Below are 13,697 nucleotides of genomic sequence, written 5' to 3'. Positions count from 1 at the left end.
AACTACCTTTCCTCTTAGGCTCTACTAGGAGGAAGAACTGTCATTACAACTACCAACTCCAATATAGGAAGCTGCTGGTAATGAAAGTTAATATGAGCATATGGGACACTACTAAATTATAACCCACCTACAAGTAAAGAGATTGGTGGGTGGAGGGGGGTAAATAAACTCTGAGTCTCTGAAAACAAATTTAAAAGTTTTTTTTCAATGTTGAATATTTTTCTGGGAATAAAGCTTTAAATATTTTAGAACATATTCCCCCAAGATAGGAATCTGAAGAAAAATATGAACAGGACACAAAGTGAAATCCATAAACACCAAAGTATTTTTATATGTTTAGGATTATTTAGGGAAGATTTTTAGAGCCAGAGAGGACCCAAGAGATTTAGTTTACCTTTCTTGTTTTTATAGAGATTAACATTTTAGAAATCAAAAAAGGCGTAATTTTAAAAAATTTTTCAATATTTTCCTTTCACTGTGTAAACTGATATATAACATTTTTGGAGGGCTATTTAAAGTATTAATCACCCTTGGCAGTTTTTCTCAGTGGTTAGAGTGTCAGTCCATGGACTGAAAGGTCCCGGGTTTGATTCCAGCCAAGCACACATATCTTGGTAGCAGACTATCCCCCACCCTGATTGGGGCACGTGCAGGAGGCAACCAATTGATGTTTCTGTCTCTCTCTCTCCCCAGCCCCCACTCACTCTGAAAAGCAATGGAAAAAAATGTTCTCAGGTGAGGATTTAAATAAATAAATAAATAAATAAATAAATAAATAAATAAATAAGTAAGTAAGTAAGTAAGTAAGTAAGTAAGTAAGTAATCCTAAGGCTTTAAAAATGTTCATGCCCTTTGCCCCGGCTGGGTGGCTCTCAGCTAGTTGGAGCATCGTTCAGTGCACCAGAAAGGTTGTGGGTTTGATCCCCAGTCGGTGAAGGAGGCAACTGATAGATGTTTTTCTCTCACACTGACGTTTCTCTCTCTCTCATTTTCTCTCACTCTCTCCCCCACCCCCACCACCTTCCTTCCTTTCTCTCCAAAATCGACAGAAACATATTCTGTTGATTTTGTGAGGATTTTAAAATATAAAAATGTGTTCATGCCCTCTGACCTAGTAATTCTCTTCTGAGAGTTTGTCCTAAAGATACATCATAGATGATCATTCTACTCAACAGATTAATTCAACCAATATTTAGTAAGTATCTCCTATGAGTTATTAGATATTGTTCTCAGAAAACAACAGTGAACAAAGCATGTCCCTGCCATCATGGAGCTTAAATTCTCGTGGGAGATAAATACAATAAACAAGTAAATATATTTAAAACCATGTAAATTTTATATATAAAATACATAAAAATTTCAGGTGTTGCCAAACACTATGGAAAAAAAGCAGGGTGTGAGAGTAAAATGATGAGACCTAAAATTAGAATCAACAACCAGGGAAGAAAATCTCTGAAGAGGTGTCATGAATAAAGTAAGGATATAGGTCTTGCAAGCAGATAGGTCTCTGGGGAAATAAGAAACAGTACATATAAATGCCCTGGGACAAGTTCTTCCAAATATCCCCAATAGAGTCACCATCACACTGAATGTTAGTTAAGAGCCAATTATAAGTACCTATATTCTGGCCAAAGAAATCAGTGAGGGTTTTTGTTTTTTAATTGGCTAGTAATGTTTTGACTTTCAAAAAATTCTACTTTTAATAATAGACATTTTTTATTATTACAGTAAATATTTATAGTTGGGAACAACCTAAATGTCCTACAATTGTTACTAAATTGGCTACACACATAATACTTTAAAAACAATAAAATAACATTTTAAAATCACATAAAAATATTTAATGATATGGAAAAATGCTATCACATAAAGTGAAATTTATTAAAAAGTTCATATGAGCCAAATTTTATTTTAAAAGTATATATACATATATGTATTTCAACTATTTCATGATAGGTTTTTATGTATACAGAAAAGAACAGAAGACTGCATCCTAAATATTGAGATAGTAGTGATTATTTTTCACTGGTATGATTGTGGACAATTTTTAACTTTTTTGGACTTTTCTGTTTTCCAAATATAACAAATGTAACACTATAAAACGGGGAAAACCCAAAAGTTATTCTCAAAATAAATGTGTTAAAATGTGGAATTTTGGTTTTTGCCAGAAAAAAACAAAACAGGAAGCATTTGAACTCCATTAGTTTCTTTTTTCTTTATGTTTGACTCACTTTGGGACTGGGTAAAGGCAACTAGAAAAGTTCTGGAGACATGATTATACTTACATTCCTGTTTGAAGGTGAAATATTCTGTAAGATGCCTGCATTCATGATTTCCCCGAAGCAGAAACAATGTTTTGGGATGATTAATCTTTAAACTCCATAAAAATAGTACACACTATAAGGCAAATACAAGCATAAAACTTTTATTTGTGACCATGACAACGCACAGAGATAACTCATATAAATTCAAATGACTTGTAATGGCATATCTTATTACTATTCCCAACTTGAAACATGAAACCTTCAGCTTGTGAATGTGATATGTCATTGCCCCAGAATTTGACATAGCATAGAGAGCAGCCTTCATAGAAATCTCCTTAATTTCTGTTCCCATGTTCTATATAATTATCTAGAACTCTGTGACAAAGCAACCCACACATACATAATATATAAATCACTCCTAACCTGCATTTTATTTAATGGAGAAACACTGGAGACATTTCCACTAAAATCAGGAACAAGGCAAAGATATCCACTATCTCTACTATTATTCAATGCTGTACTTAGAGGCATTAGCTAATGGAATTAGATAAAAGCAATCAATTACAGACTTAAGAATGGGTAAAGGAAAAAAATTATCTCTATTTGCAGATAATATAATATGATAATATACCTGAAAAACTTCAGAAAAATCAATGATAAAACTCAAATAATAAAAAAATTCAGTAATAGGGCAGAATATAAAATTAACATACAAAATTAGAGCCTTCATATACACAAACAATAAATAGAACACAATGGTAGAGAAAACTCCATTTAAAACAGTAGTAAAGAAGATTAAACACATCGGAATAAATTTATGTACAAATCTCATACCAGGAAAACTTTGCAAATCTCATACCAGGAAAAATTTAAAATCCTCTCAAGAGACACAAATAGATATAAACAAAGAGACATTCCCTATTCTTGGATAGGATGATTCAACATTAAAAGATTACAGTTATTCCTAATTTAATTTATAATATCATTGCAATTCCAATAAAAATACCAACAAGCTATTCTACAGAATTAAACAAGTCAATACTAAAATTTACATGGAAAAAAAATCATGCAAGAAGTCAGAAAACAGCCAGAAAAAAATCATTGAAAGAGAGAAATTATGAGGAGGACTAGCCCTACTGAATGTTAAAACATACTATAAAGTTTCTACAATTAAAGCAATGGTACTGGCACATATATAAATATACCAGTGGAATAAAATAGAAATTCATCTGAGTCCATATAAAAATTTGGCATATAATAAAGGTGGCATCCTAAATCACTAGGATAATGATGTACTTAATAAATGTCCTGGGACAACTGGCCACATTTCAAAATGAAACCATAAAATTGTAGAAGAAAACACATGGGTGAGCTCTTCTTTAGCCTTAGTGTGGGGAAAAACTTTGTAACTAATAACTAAAAATCTGAAGGGGGAAAAATAGGGTAAATCTGACTACATTTAAAAAATTGCATGGTAAAAAACAATTTGGGAAACACTGACAAAACTACATATTCACTTAACTTTTGATAACTTCTAAGAGTCTACTCTGATACACCTCCAACAATAAGAAAATACATATGCACAAGGTTGTAGCATTGTTTGTAATAGCAAAATACTGGAAGCAACATAAACGGCCATACACAGGAGAGAGGTTAAACAGACTTTGATACATTCACACAATGAAGTACTATGAAGCTATATTTAAAAAAAAAAGAATGAGAAAGATCTCTTTAAACTGATTTAGAGTGATTTCCAGGATATAATGTTGAGTGAAAAACGCACAGTACAAAAGAGTATCTATAGTATGCAAAATAAACATTATAAAACTTAAATATAGAGAGACATAGAAATATACTTAATGACTTTTTTTGGTTGACTTTTATTTTTGACATAACTTGCACAAAATATTCCAAGGAAAAATTATATTAAATCCATACAGAAACTTAGAAAGCACTTTCTCATTTCTATACTTACTTTCCAAACCAAGAACATTATATATCTTTTGATTTATTTGGGTCTTTATTTCTGACTCCTGAAAAAACCAACTCACCTTTTTGAAGTAATGAGATATATATAAAAGTATAATCCATATCCACACTACAATGTAATTTGTTTGACATACCTCTCGGCCTCTAATCTCAAGTTTTATTTCCTTAAATTATCCATCAGGATGCAATTGCATAATTATCTTGTACAATTCAATGACAAGGTCATAATTATCAAAAGATGTGTTCAGACACTCAATCACTCCTGTATTTCTATGTGAACAGATTTTTTACTCCAAGAATCATTTCTGTATGTCAACAATTGTTCATCAGTTGGTCATCTGATAACATTTACATCACTTGAACATCTCATATCTTTTTAAAAAAAATATATATAACTTTATTGATTTCAGAGAGAGGAAAGGAGAGGGAGAGAGACAGAAACATCAATGATGAGAGAGTCATTGATCGAGCCCGCGACCAGGGCATGTGCCCTGACCGGGAATTGAACCCCGATCGCCTAGATCCTAGGTCGACGCTCAACCACTGAGCCACACCCGGCCAGGCTTATATCATTTTCTCTTTGGTGGCTCCTGTGCACTTAGTATATCCTATGCTGATAATGTTCCTTTTAACCCTTTCTTTTATTGCAAAATTAATTAAAGGAAACTAAAATTTAGCTTCCCTACCACAGAGGAATACTTTATAATAGGTACCAATGAAAAAGGAACATCAAAGGGCTCAGAAAAAGTGAGACTTTACTACACTGTTTTAACAGTGACATTTGGATGAGTCTCTGGTGTACTAATCAAAACCCACATTGCTTCAGGAAAGATCAATGTTTACTCTGGCCATAAAAAAAAATCATCATGCCTTGATTCTCTCAGATAGACTCAAGGAAAGCAAAATTATTAAGTATGGAAAGAGAAAATAAAAGTGAATGAGGCTCTCTGAAAACAATTTGGCAATACGTATCAAAAGTCTTAAAAATGACAACATTCTTTCATCCAGTTATTTCACTTATAAGGATCTGATTTAAGGAAATAGCAGAAATGCCATCAAAGATGTATTTTAAAAAGATGTTAACTGTAGCAGTACGTAGTACAGAAATAATCAGAAAAACTACCTTGTACCACTTACAGTACAAGTGATATAATAGCCAATTAACTGTTGCTTAATTCATATAGACTTTTAAGTATCTCACGAAACCAGAAGTCTAGAGGTGGGATATCCAGGTTTAGTGTACCAGCTCAACATCACCACCAAAAACCATTGCCCTCTCTACCTCCTTGATCTGTGATTCACAGCAGGTCTGCTTTTCATCCAGTTATAGCACCTCCTCAGTCACAAAATAGCTGCTACAGTACACATTTAAAATGACATAGTGGAATAAGGGGTCCAAAAGCTTTCACCTTATAAGAATCTTTTTATCTGGAAAAAAATGTTTCAAAACAAACACACAACACACACAAATAACCAAAAAACAAAACAAAGCAAACACCTAGCAGAGTTTCCTTTATATATTACTGGGCAAAACAGGACCCATGTTTACGCTTAGACCAATCCACTTGTGACAGGGAATGGACTGTCATGACCAGTGCAGACCAACATGAATTCATTCCCTGGGACTTGGATAAGGGCCTTCCCTCCCTGATATCAAAGGTTCTCCTTGAACACCCCATTCCATTTCTCTGAACAAAATAGGAATTCTGACAGTAAGAAAGGAGAAAAAGGTAGGCAATAAGCAGAACCTGCTACAAACCTAATTATCCCACAGAGAAATGGTGAAATTGAGTGTCTACTGTGTGTCAGGCACTATACAAGGTCCTAATATGAAGACTACTGCTGATAATTAAATACATACTTTCATATTATACTGAAAGACCTATGCATAAGTATATCTTTTATATTAGACTGTCAGCACCTACAGACAGTATGAATCTTACTGTTTTATTCTCAAGAGCTTGCCATAAAGTTGACACTAAAAATCTCAAAGGGAAGGAGGGAGGAGGGGTGGGAAGAGATTAACCAAAGAACTTATATGCATATATGCATTGTGTATGAACACAGACAATACGGTAGTGAAGGCTTAAAGAGGGGCAGGAACCAGGTGGTAAGGGACAAGGGGGAAAAAAGAGGGATACATCTGTAATACTCTCAAGAATAAAGATTAAAAATAAAGGTGGTACTCAAGAAGCATTTGTTGATAAGTGAGGAAAACAATACATAACAAAATATTCAGAATATACTATATGTGTATAAAAATCACTGTGATTTTCTGTGTATCCTTTATTGAATATATTGATGCACTGAAACTTTTTTAAAGTATGAGTTAACAATTGGAAGACAATATTTATCTTTTTAAAAGCTGTTTCAGCCAAGCTGGTGTGGCTCAGTTGTTGCATGTCGAACCATGAACAAGAAGGTCCTGGTCAGGGCACATGCCCAGGTTGCAGGCTCAATCTCCTGGGGGTGTGCAGGAGGCAGCCGATCAATGATTCTTTCTCATCACTGATGTTTCTCTCTCTCTCTCTCTCTGCCTCTCTCTGAAATCAATAAAAAACATTTTAAAAAAAAAGGTTATTTCAGCCCGGCCAAGTGGCTCAGTTGGTTAGCGTGTCATCCCATACACCAGAAAGTATGCAGTTTCCATCCCTGGTAGGGGCACATACGAGACCACTCGATGTTTCTTTCACATTGGTGTTTCTCTCTCTATTCCTCTCTCTCTTTTCCTCTCTCTCCCTCCCTTCCTCTCTCTCTAAAATCGATAAACATATCCTCAGATAAGGATTAAAAAAAAGTTCTTTCATTAAATGACTAATTAAAACTTCACTAAAGTTCTGTATTCTTCTCTTCAGCCTCTAAAACCTCCTCATGCTAGCAAACACACAAAGAAGTAAACTTTCAATGTGTGTCTCAAACACTCATACTTTTGACTCACTCTCTATTGAAACGTGAATAGGAAATAGGAATAGGACAGTTTTTCAATGATATAGTCTACAAGTATGATCTCTACCTATCCCAGGTACCTATTTAGAGAGTAGGAATTTATTGATTAGTAGGAAAAATGTGTTTATTTTCTTAGTTTCTATCATTAATCTTTGTCCTCATAGAAAACACTAAATGAATTTGAGGCACTGGCAGATAATATTGAACTTTGATTCATGAATTTGTTTTAATTTTAATTTTTAAAAAATGTCTTTATATTGATTTCAGAGAAAGGGAGGGAGAGGGAGAGAGAAACACAGAAACACCAATGATGAGTCATCATTGATCGGCTGCCTCCTGCACACCCCTGACTGGGGATCAAGCCTGCAACCCCGGGGCATGTGCCCCGACCGGGAATCGAACCTCAATCTCCTGGATCCCAGGTAAATGCTCAACCACTGAGCTACACCCAGTCGGGCTGATTCATGAATTTAGACCGATTATCTAACTAAAGAGTGCGGTCTATTTTTCTTGTCATTTATTTTTCGGGCAATTTTAGAGCTGCTGCTTCTCTGGCTGCGCACCCGGTGAGATAGCTGAGCTTATTTAGGAGTGATGCTGCATGAACAATAAACCTTTAACCACTAGAAACACACTTAGTACAGTGAGATTCTCATAGTCTGAGGGAGAGGGGAAACTGAAGACTACAAGAACAGCAAGCAGACTGGATTTCTTCGTCTCATGCTTATTTGGGGCACATTATAAATTCAATTACCTACACTATTTCAAAGTTACTTCTCTTTTATTTGCCAAGCATGTACAGCTGAATCAATGGACATTAAATATGAATGTGTTGTGGTTCCACTGTACTCAAGTCCTTGCATTAGGTTCTAAAATAGTTTTACCTTTTATACATAAAAACATTGTTTTAATTGTAACCTTTTTTCTCTCATCATTCAATTTTAAAAATATATAAAAGTAAATTGTGAGGTTTCACCTTAACTTCACTACTTAATCATTTTTCCTTCAATGAACATTAAGTGCTTACTATAAGTAACAGCATCAGAAATTATTCCTTCAATAAGCTAACTGCCTGCTTATTTAGCATTGGCAGTTAATCTAAGAGTTAATTATAGCCCAGCAGCTTATGGTCTTATAATTAAGGTCAGTTAATTCAAGCCCCATTTAAGGTGAATAGCAATTTATGTCATTTATATACAGCCTGTACACTATCTTCAAAGAGGAAAGGTTAGTAAACATTTAATTTATTTGCAAAGCTAGGTTAATATAGCCTTCTACTTGTCAGACTTTCTACTGGCTAAAAAAAAAAAAAAAAAAGAATTTTTATATCAATTAAAATATTTCTCTATCACTTTAATGATTGAAAGTAACAAAGTTTATAAATTTTGCCGATGTTCTCATTTAAATTTTTTCTACTAAAGTACGGAAAGCAATTAAAAAAAAAAGACACTATGATAGTTCTAACACATCCAGTTTAATTTTTACCTCTATACTGAAATAGCCTCTGTCAACATAGTCACCCAGAAAGAGGTAGCGTGTGTTATTAGGTGATCCTCCAACTTCAAACAACTTCATCAGGTCAAAGAATTGTCCGTGAATGTCACCACACACTAGGAAAAAAAAGACATAGGGTGAGAAAAAAATTATGTGTTAGATCCAATATGGATCACACTTTAACTTTTAAATCACTTTTGCTTTTGATTGGGCTTCTCTATAACTGTAGTCAATTTACTAACACTGAATAGTCCTACTAGAAATAACAGACATTTTAAATAGTATTTCTTCAGTGAACAAAAAACATACTTAACAATCCTAAAACTGTCTCATAATTCCTAGAAATATTACAGCACATTTTAGTTGGTTGTGATCATTTCTTAAATTAGCTCAAATCCAAGTGCCACCACGCAAATACTTATCATACCCGTAATTGGAGCATCTACTTCTATCATAGTCTTCTCTTGTCTCAGGATGGCAGCCCCATCATTGATAATCTTTAAGGCTACTTCCTCTTCCAGTCGCCCTTCCTTCACCAAATGGTTTTTCAAGACATCAATTTTAGGTTTCCCATTTTCAAAGACTTCCTTCAAAGTAAGCCGTTGGGTTGGAGGGAAGGGGACAGCTAGAGAAAGAGAAAAAATCATTTAAAATACTTTAGAGAACAACCATGAACACATTTTTTTAATGTAACAAATTAAGCACAATATATCACCATGATTTCACATACATACCACCACACCTATGTGGGGAAAAATTCCAAAACATTTTATATTATAAATGATTGGTTCTCATTTAAAAAAAAAAATTTTTATAGCTTAAAAAAATTTTTTTTAATATATCTTTATTGATTTCAGAGAGAGGGAGAGAGAGAGAGAGATAGAAACATCAATGATGACAGTCATCGATCAGCTGCGTCCTGCACGTCTCTAACTGGGTATCGAGCCCGCAAGCCGGGCATGTGCCCTGACCAGAAATCGAACCCTGATCGCCTGGATCCAAGGTCGGTGCTCAACCGCTGAGCCACACCCGGCCGGGTGGTTCTAATTTTTTTTAAAAGGCCACAGTTAAAGTCAGTCATTTAAGAAGCCCTGGCTGGCTAGCTCAGTTGGTGAGAGCATTGTCCTGATATACCAAGGTTGCGGGTTCAAAGCCCGGTCAGAGCACATATAAGAATCAACCGATGAATGCGTAAATAAGTGGAACAACAAACTGATGTCTGTGTCTCTCTCTCTTTCGGACTCTCTCAAATCAATAATAAAAAAATTAAAGTCAGTCATTTAAGAGATATATGTATACAAAGTATAATGTTTTTCATATAAATATTAAAGATTTGAAGTTGATTCAGTAAATAAACTAAAATACACAAGGGACTAGATGATATGAGTATCTTTCATCTATGGAAAAGATGTTACAAATAAAACTGTGGTTAAAGAAAACAAAGGAAAAGAAATCACAACACTAAAAGGGCATTTACTTCTTCCAAAGAATGGACCTAAGGAAACTAAAAATTTGTTCCAGAACTTTGACTTCAGTTCCTGATCAGAGGAATCAAAGCTGTATACTTCATTCTTAAAAGGTAGTTGCTTAAAATATTACTGATAACAAAAACACTACTAATAGGATGACGCTCTCCCTGAGAATAACTTGCTATAATAACAGAGCATAATCCTGAGAACAGATATGGGAGGTCTAGTTGTGTTTTCTAATGTGGAAATGCTAACAACTAACTTTAGTTTATGCTGGATATAAAGTTATATAATATCATGGTGAATTAGAAATTTTAACAAAAAATATTTTTGACATTTTTAAATTAGAGAAAAATTTTAAGAAATTTGAAAACAATTTTAAAAGTTAGAAAATTGGGCCTGGCTGGAGTGGTTCAGTTGGTTGAGCATTGTCCTGTGCACCGAAAGGTGGCAGGTTCAATTTCTGTTCAGGGCACATACCCAGGTTGCAGATTTGATCCCCAATCGGGGTGTGTACAGGAGGCAACCAATTGGTGTTTCTCATTCACTTTGATGCACCAATGTATGTTTGTCTCTCTCTCCAATAAAACATTTTTCTTAAATAAAAATTTAGCTCATATATTTTTCCAATGACTGATTAAAGTTCTTACATATTCTGGGTATATGTCCTTTACCAGATACATACTTTTTTTCTTAATTATCTTTATTTACATAAACATACAATTTGATGAGTTTTGACAATCATAAGAGGACTGTATAGCAATTGTTTCAACTTTCTTTTTGAAAACAGAGAAATGATGGATATACTGTAATTTAATCATTTTCTTACACTTGAATGATTATACTGTCTTTTTCAAATTTTTATTGATTTTAGAGAGAGAGGAAGGGGGAGAGGGAGAGAGGGAGAAATAGAGGGAGGGAGAGAGAGAAGAAAAAAAAGAGAAATATAAATGTGAGGGAAACATCAACTGGTTGCCTCTTGCATATGCCACAACTGGGGATAGAACCTGCAACCTAGGTATGTGCCCTGACTGGGAATCAAAGCCAAAACCCTTTTGGAATATGAGACGACACTCCAACCAACTGAACCACCCTGACTGGGCAGGTTAGACTATTTTTTAATTTTTCATTTACTATTATAAATTATACTATAGTGAACATTCTCATGTCTTTATCCGAATCTCTGATTATTTCTCTGATAGGTTTCTAGAACTTTTATTTATTAATTATCCATTGCTGTGTAACAAATTACCTCAAAACTTAGTGGCTTTAAACAATAATGATTGTTATTATCTCTCATAGGTTCTTTGGACCATAAATTCAGATAATAGAAACAGTGAGGCTGGCTTGTCTCTACTCCATGATGTCTGGGGCCTCCCCTGGACACACGACAGCCAGGGCCTGGGATCATCTGAAAGCCCTCTCACTCACTTCTCTAAGTGTTAATGCTGGCCATCAGCTGGGGCTTAGCTCAGGTTTTGGATGAGAATATCTATGTGTGACCTCTTCATGTGACTGAGCTACCTCCCACCATGGTGACTAAGTTCCAAGGGCATTCATCTTAATAGAAAGCCAGAAGGAACCTGTATCCTTTTTATATCGTAGCCTTAGAAGCCACATTGCATCATTTCTACCACACTCGATTGGTTGGAACAATCACAAGCCTGCCCAAGTTCAAGGGAAGAGTAAATAGATTCCACCTACTGATATGGAGTGGAAAAATTCTGTGAGAGTATGTTAGACGAGAAATATTCCTGTGGCCATTTCTTGAAAATAGAACCTGTCAATATTTTCTCTATTTAGAAGAAAAAAAAAGGCAAGTCATCAATGCCTCTAACAAATACCTTTAAATCAGACCCCATTTTAAATGGGCCATTCCATATTTTCCAAGCTATTATAAAATATCTATTAACTTACTATAGGAAAAATATTAAAGTAGATTATTTTCAAATGGTTCAAAATAATTTAGAATGCCACAACAGACATTGTATATACTAAATATTTTGTTTTGACATTTGTCAAAACAAAAACTCATCATTTTTCCTACTAAATAAAAAGGGATAAAAATGCAAAAATAAACTATTGATCTAAAGCACACATTTTAGAAATACTTGATTTAAAATAAAATGTAGTTTCCACTGGAAAATGACTAGTAACTCCTGATTATAACAGGTCTTAACTTCTACCAAAAATACATACAAAAATAAGAGAACAAAATTAAAGCTCTCACCATAAAAACTATAAATGATTGACAACTCACGAAGTATCTTCAAGGAATTCACTCAAGTAATTTTATTGAAAACTGCTACTATGTTAGGCACTGTTCTATGTGCTAGTAACAGAGTTTTGATCAAGATATATATCTTAATACATAAATACCTATTAAAATCATAAAATATTTCCTCATAGGCAGATATCATAATTTACTTATATGGTAATTTATTTAACCAATTTCCAATTTTTAGAAATCCCTATTTTGCTGTTACAATGTCTGTAGCAGATTTTATTTTCCAAAAATGGCTGCAGCCAACATTTCCCACTCCATGTACTCTTCTGCAATGTGACACTGTCCCTCCCCTACCAAGAGTGGTGTCTAATTCCTTTCCACTAGAATCCAAGCTAGCCTTAGTGACTTGCTTTAACCAATATATTTCAGCAGAAGTGACTTTCAGCTTCTGCCTTGGTCTCCTGGAATGCTTGTTCTCCAGGCCAGCAGGGGCTCTCATCAATAATCCCAGCTGAGCCAGTCTCTGAGTGATCTCAGCCCAGGAATAACTCACTTCATTCAAGCTTAAGTAAAGACTACAAATATTTATAGAGCACTATGTGCCAAACACTAAATATGTGCCAAACGCTAAATAAGCTCTTGGGATCATCAGTTTAAAAAAAAAGACAAAAAAATTCTGCATGACAAAGGAAAAAGAATACCATCCCAAAGATTCAATGAAAGAGCAAAGCACTGAAAAGGAAAGATTCAGAAGACATGTTTATGAAGCTAACAAAAACAAAAAACAAGACAGCATGGCCTCCTCTATGTAATGGGAACAGAGGCAATGATGAGACGAAGGGAGGGGTGGCTGAGAAAAGGAGGATTGCTGGGAGAGAGAAAAGAGCAGAAATCAAACTGCTAAAAAAAAAGTGTGTAATATGGAAGACAATCTAGAGAAGCTTTTAGAGTGCAAAGGAAAAGGACAACTATGAAAATGATGCGAGATGATGACACGCAGAGAATAGAGGGTCAAAGTAAGAATCAATGATATTCTCGAAATAAACTAGAACCACTGTAACAAGAAAAATACTCAAAATAAATTAGAAAACTTTTCTGAGCTAGAAAGTTTGTTTAAACTAATTAAATTGGATTACTGCATTTCAAGGAAAGCTAATCAAATGGCACATTCCTGACAAAACCTTGAATGACAAGGATAAAGAAAAAATGTAAATCACAATGGTCTACAGGCTTTTCCCCCTGAAATATTAAATTCCTGGAATAACATGTACAGATCTCTAAGGAGAAAAGGTTGTGACTTGTAAATTT

At 34.4% G+C, this 13,697-nt stretch overlaps 1 protein-coding gene across 2 annotated transcripts in view; it reads right to left on the bottom strand.

The window, feature by feature from the left end:
* Nucleotides 1–13,697, bottom strand: part of PPP3CC (protein phosphatase 3 catalytic subunit gamma) — a 60,945-nt gene that overhangs the window by 29,364 nt on the left and 17,884 nt on the right. For both annotated transcript variants that reach the window (XM_016211737.2, XM_016211738.2), the window contains exons 2-4: nt 9,121–9,318; nt 8,685–8,809; nt 2,286–2,397 (exon numbers count right to left, since the gene is read on the bottom strand). In XM_016211737.2, coding sequence (XP_016067223.2) covers nt 2,286–2,397; nt 8,685–8,809; nt 9,121–9,318 — 435 coding nt within the window. The remainder of the gene's footprint in view (nt 1–2,285; nt 2,398–8,684; nt 8,810–9,120; nt 9,319–13,697) is intronic.

This window comes from Miniopterus natalensis, chromosome 4 (assembly GCF_054644295.1).
Source record: "Miniopterus natalensis isolate mMinNat1 chromosome 4, mMinNat1.hap1, whole genome shotgun sequence".
Lineage (NCBI taxonomy): Eukaryota > Metazoa > Chordata > Mammalia > Chiroptera > Miniopteridae > Miniopterus > Miniopterus natalensis.
The sequence above is the reverse complement of the archived record's forward strand: the minus strand, read 5'-3'. Positions and strand labels throughout refer to the sequence as shown.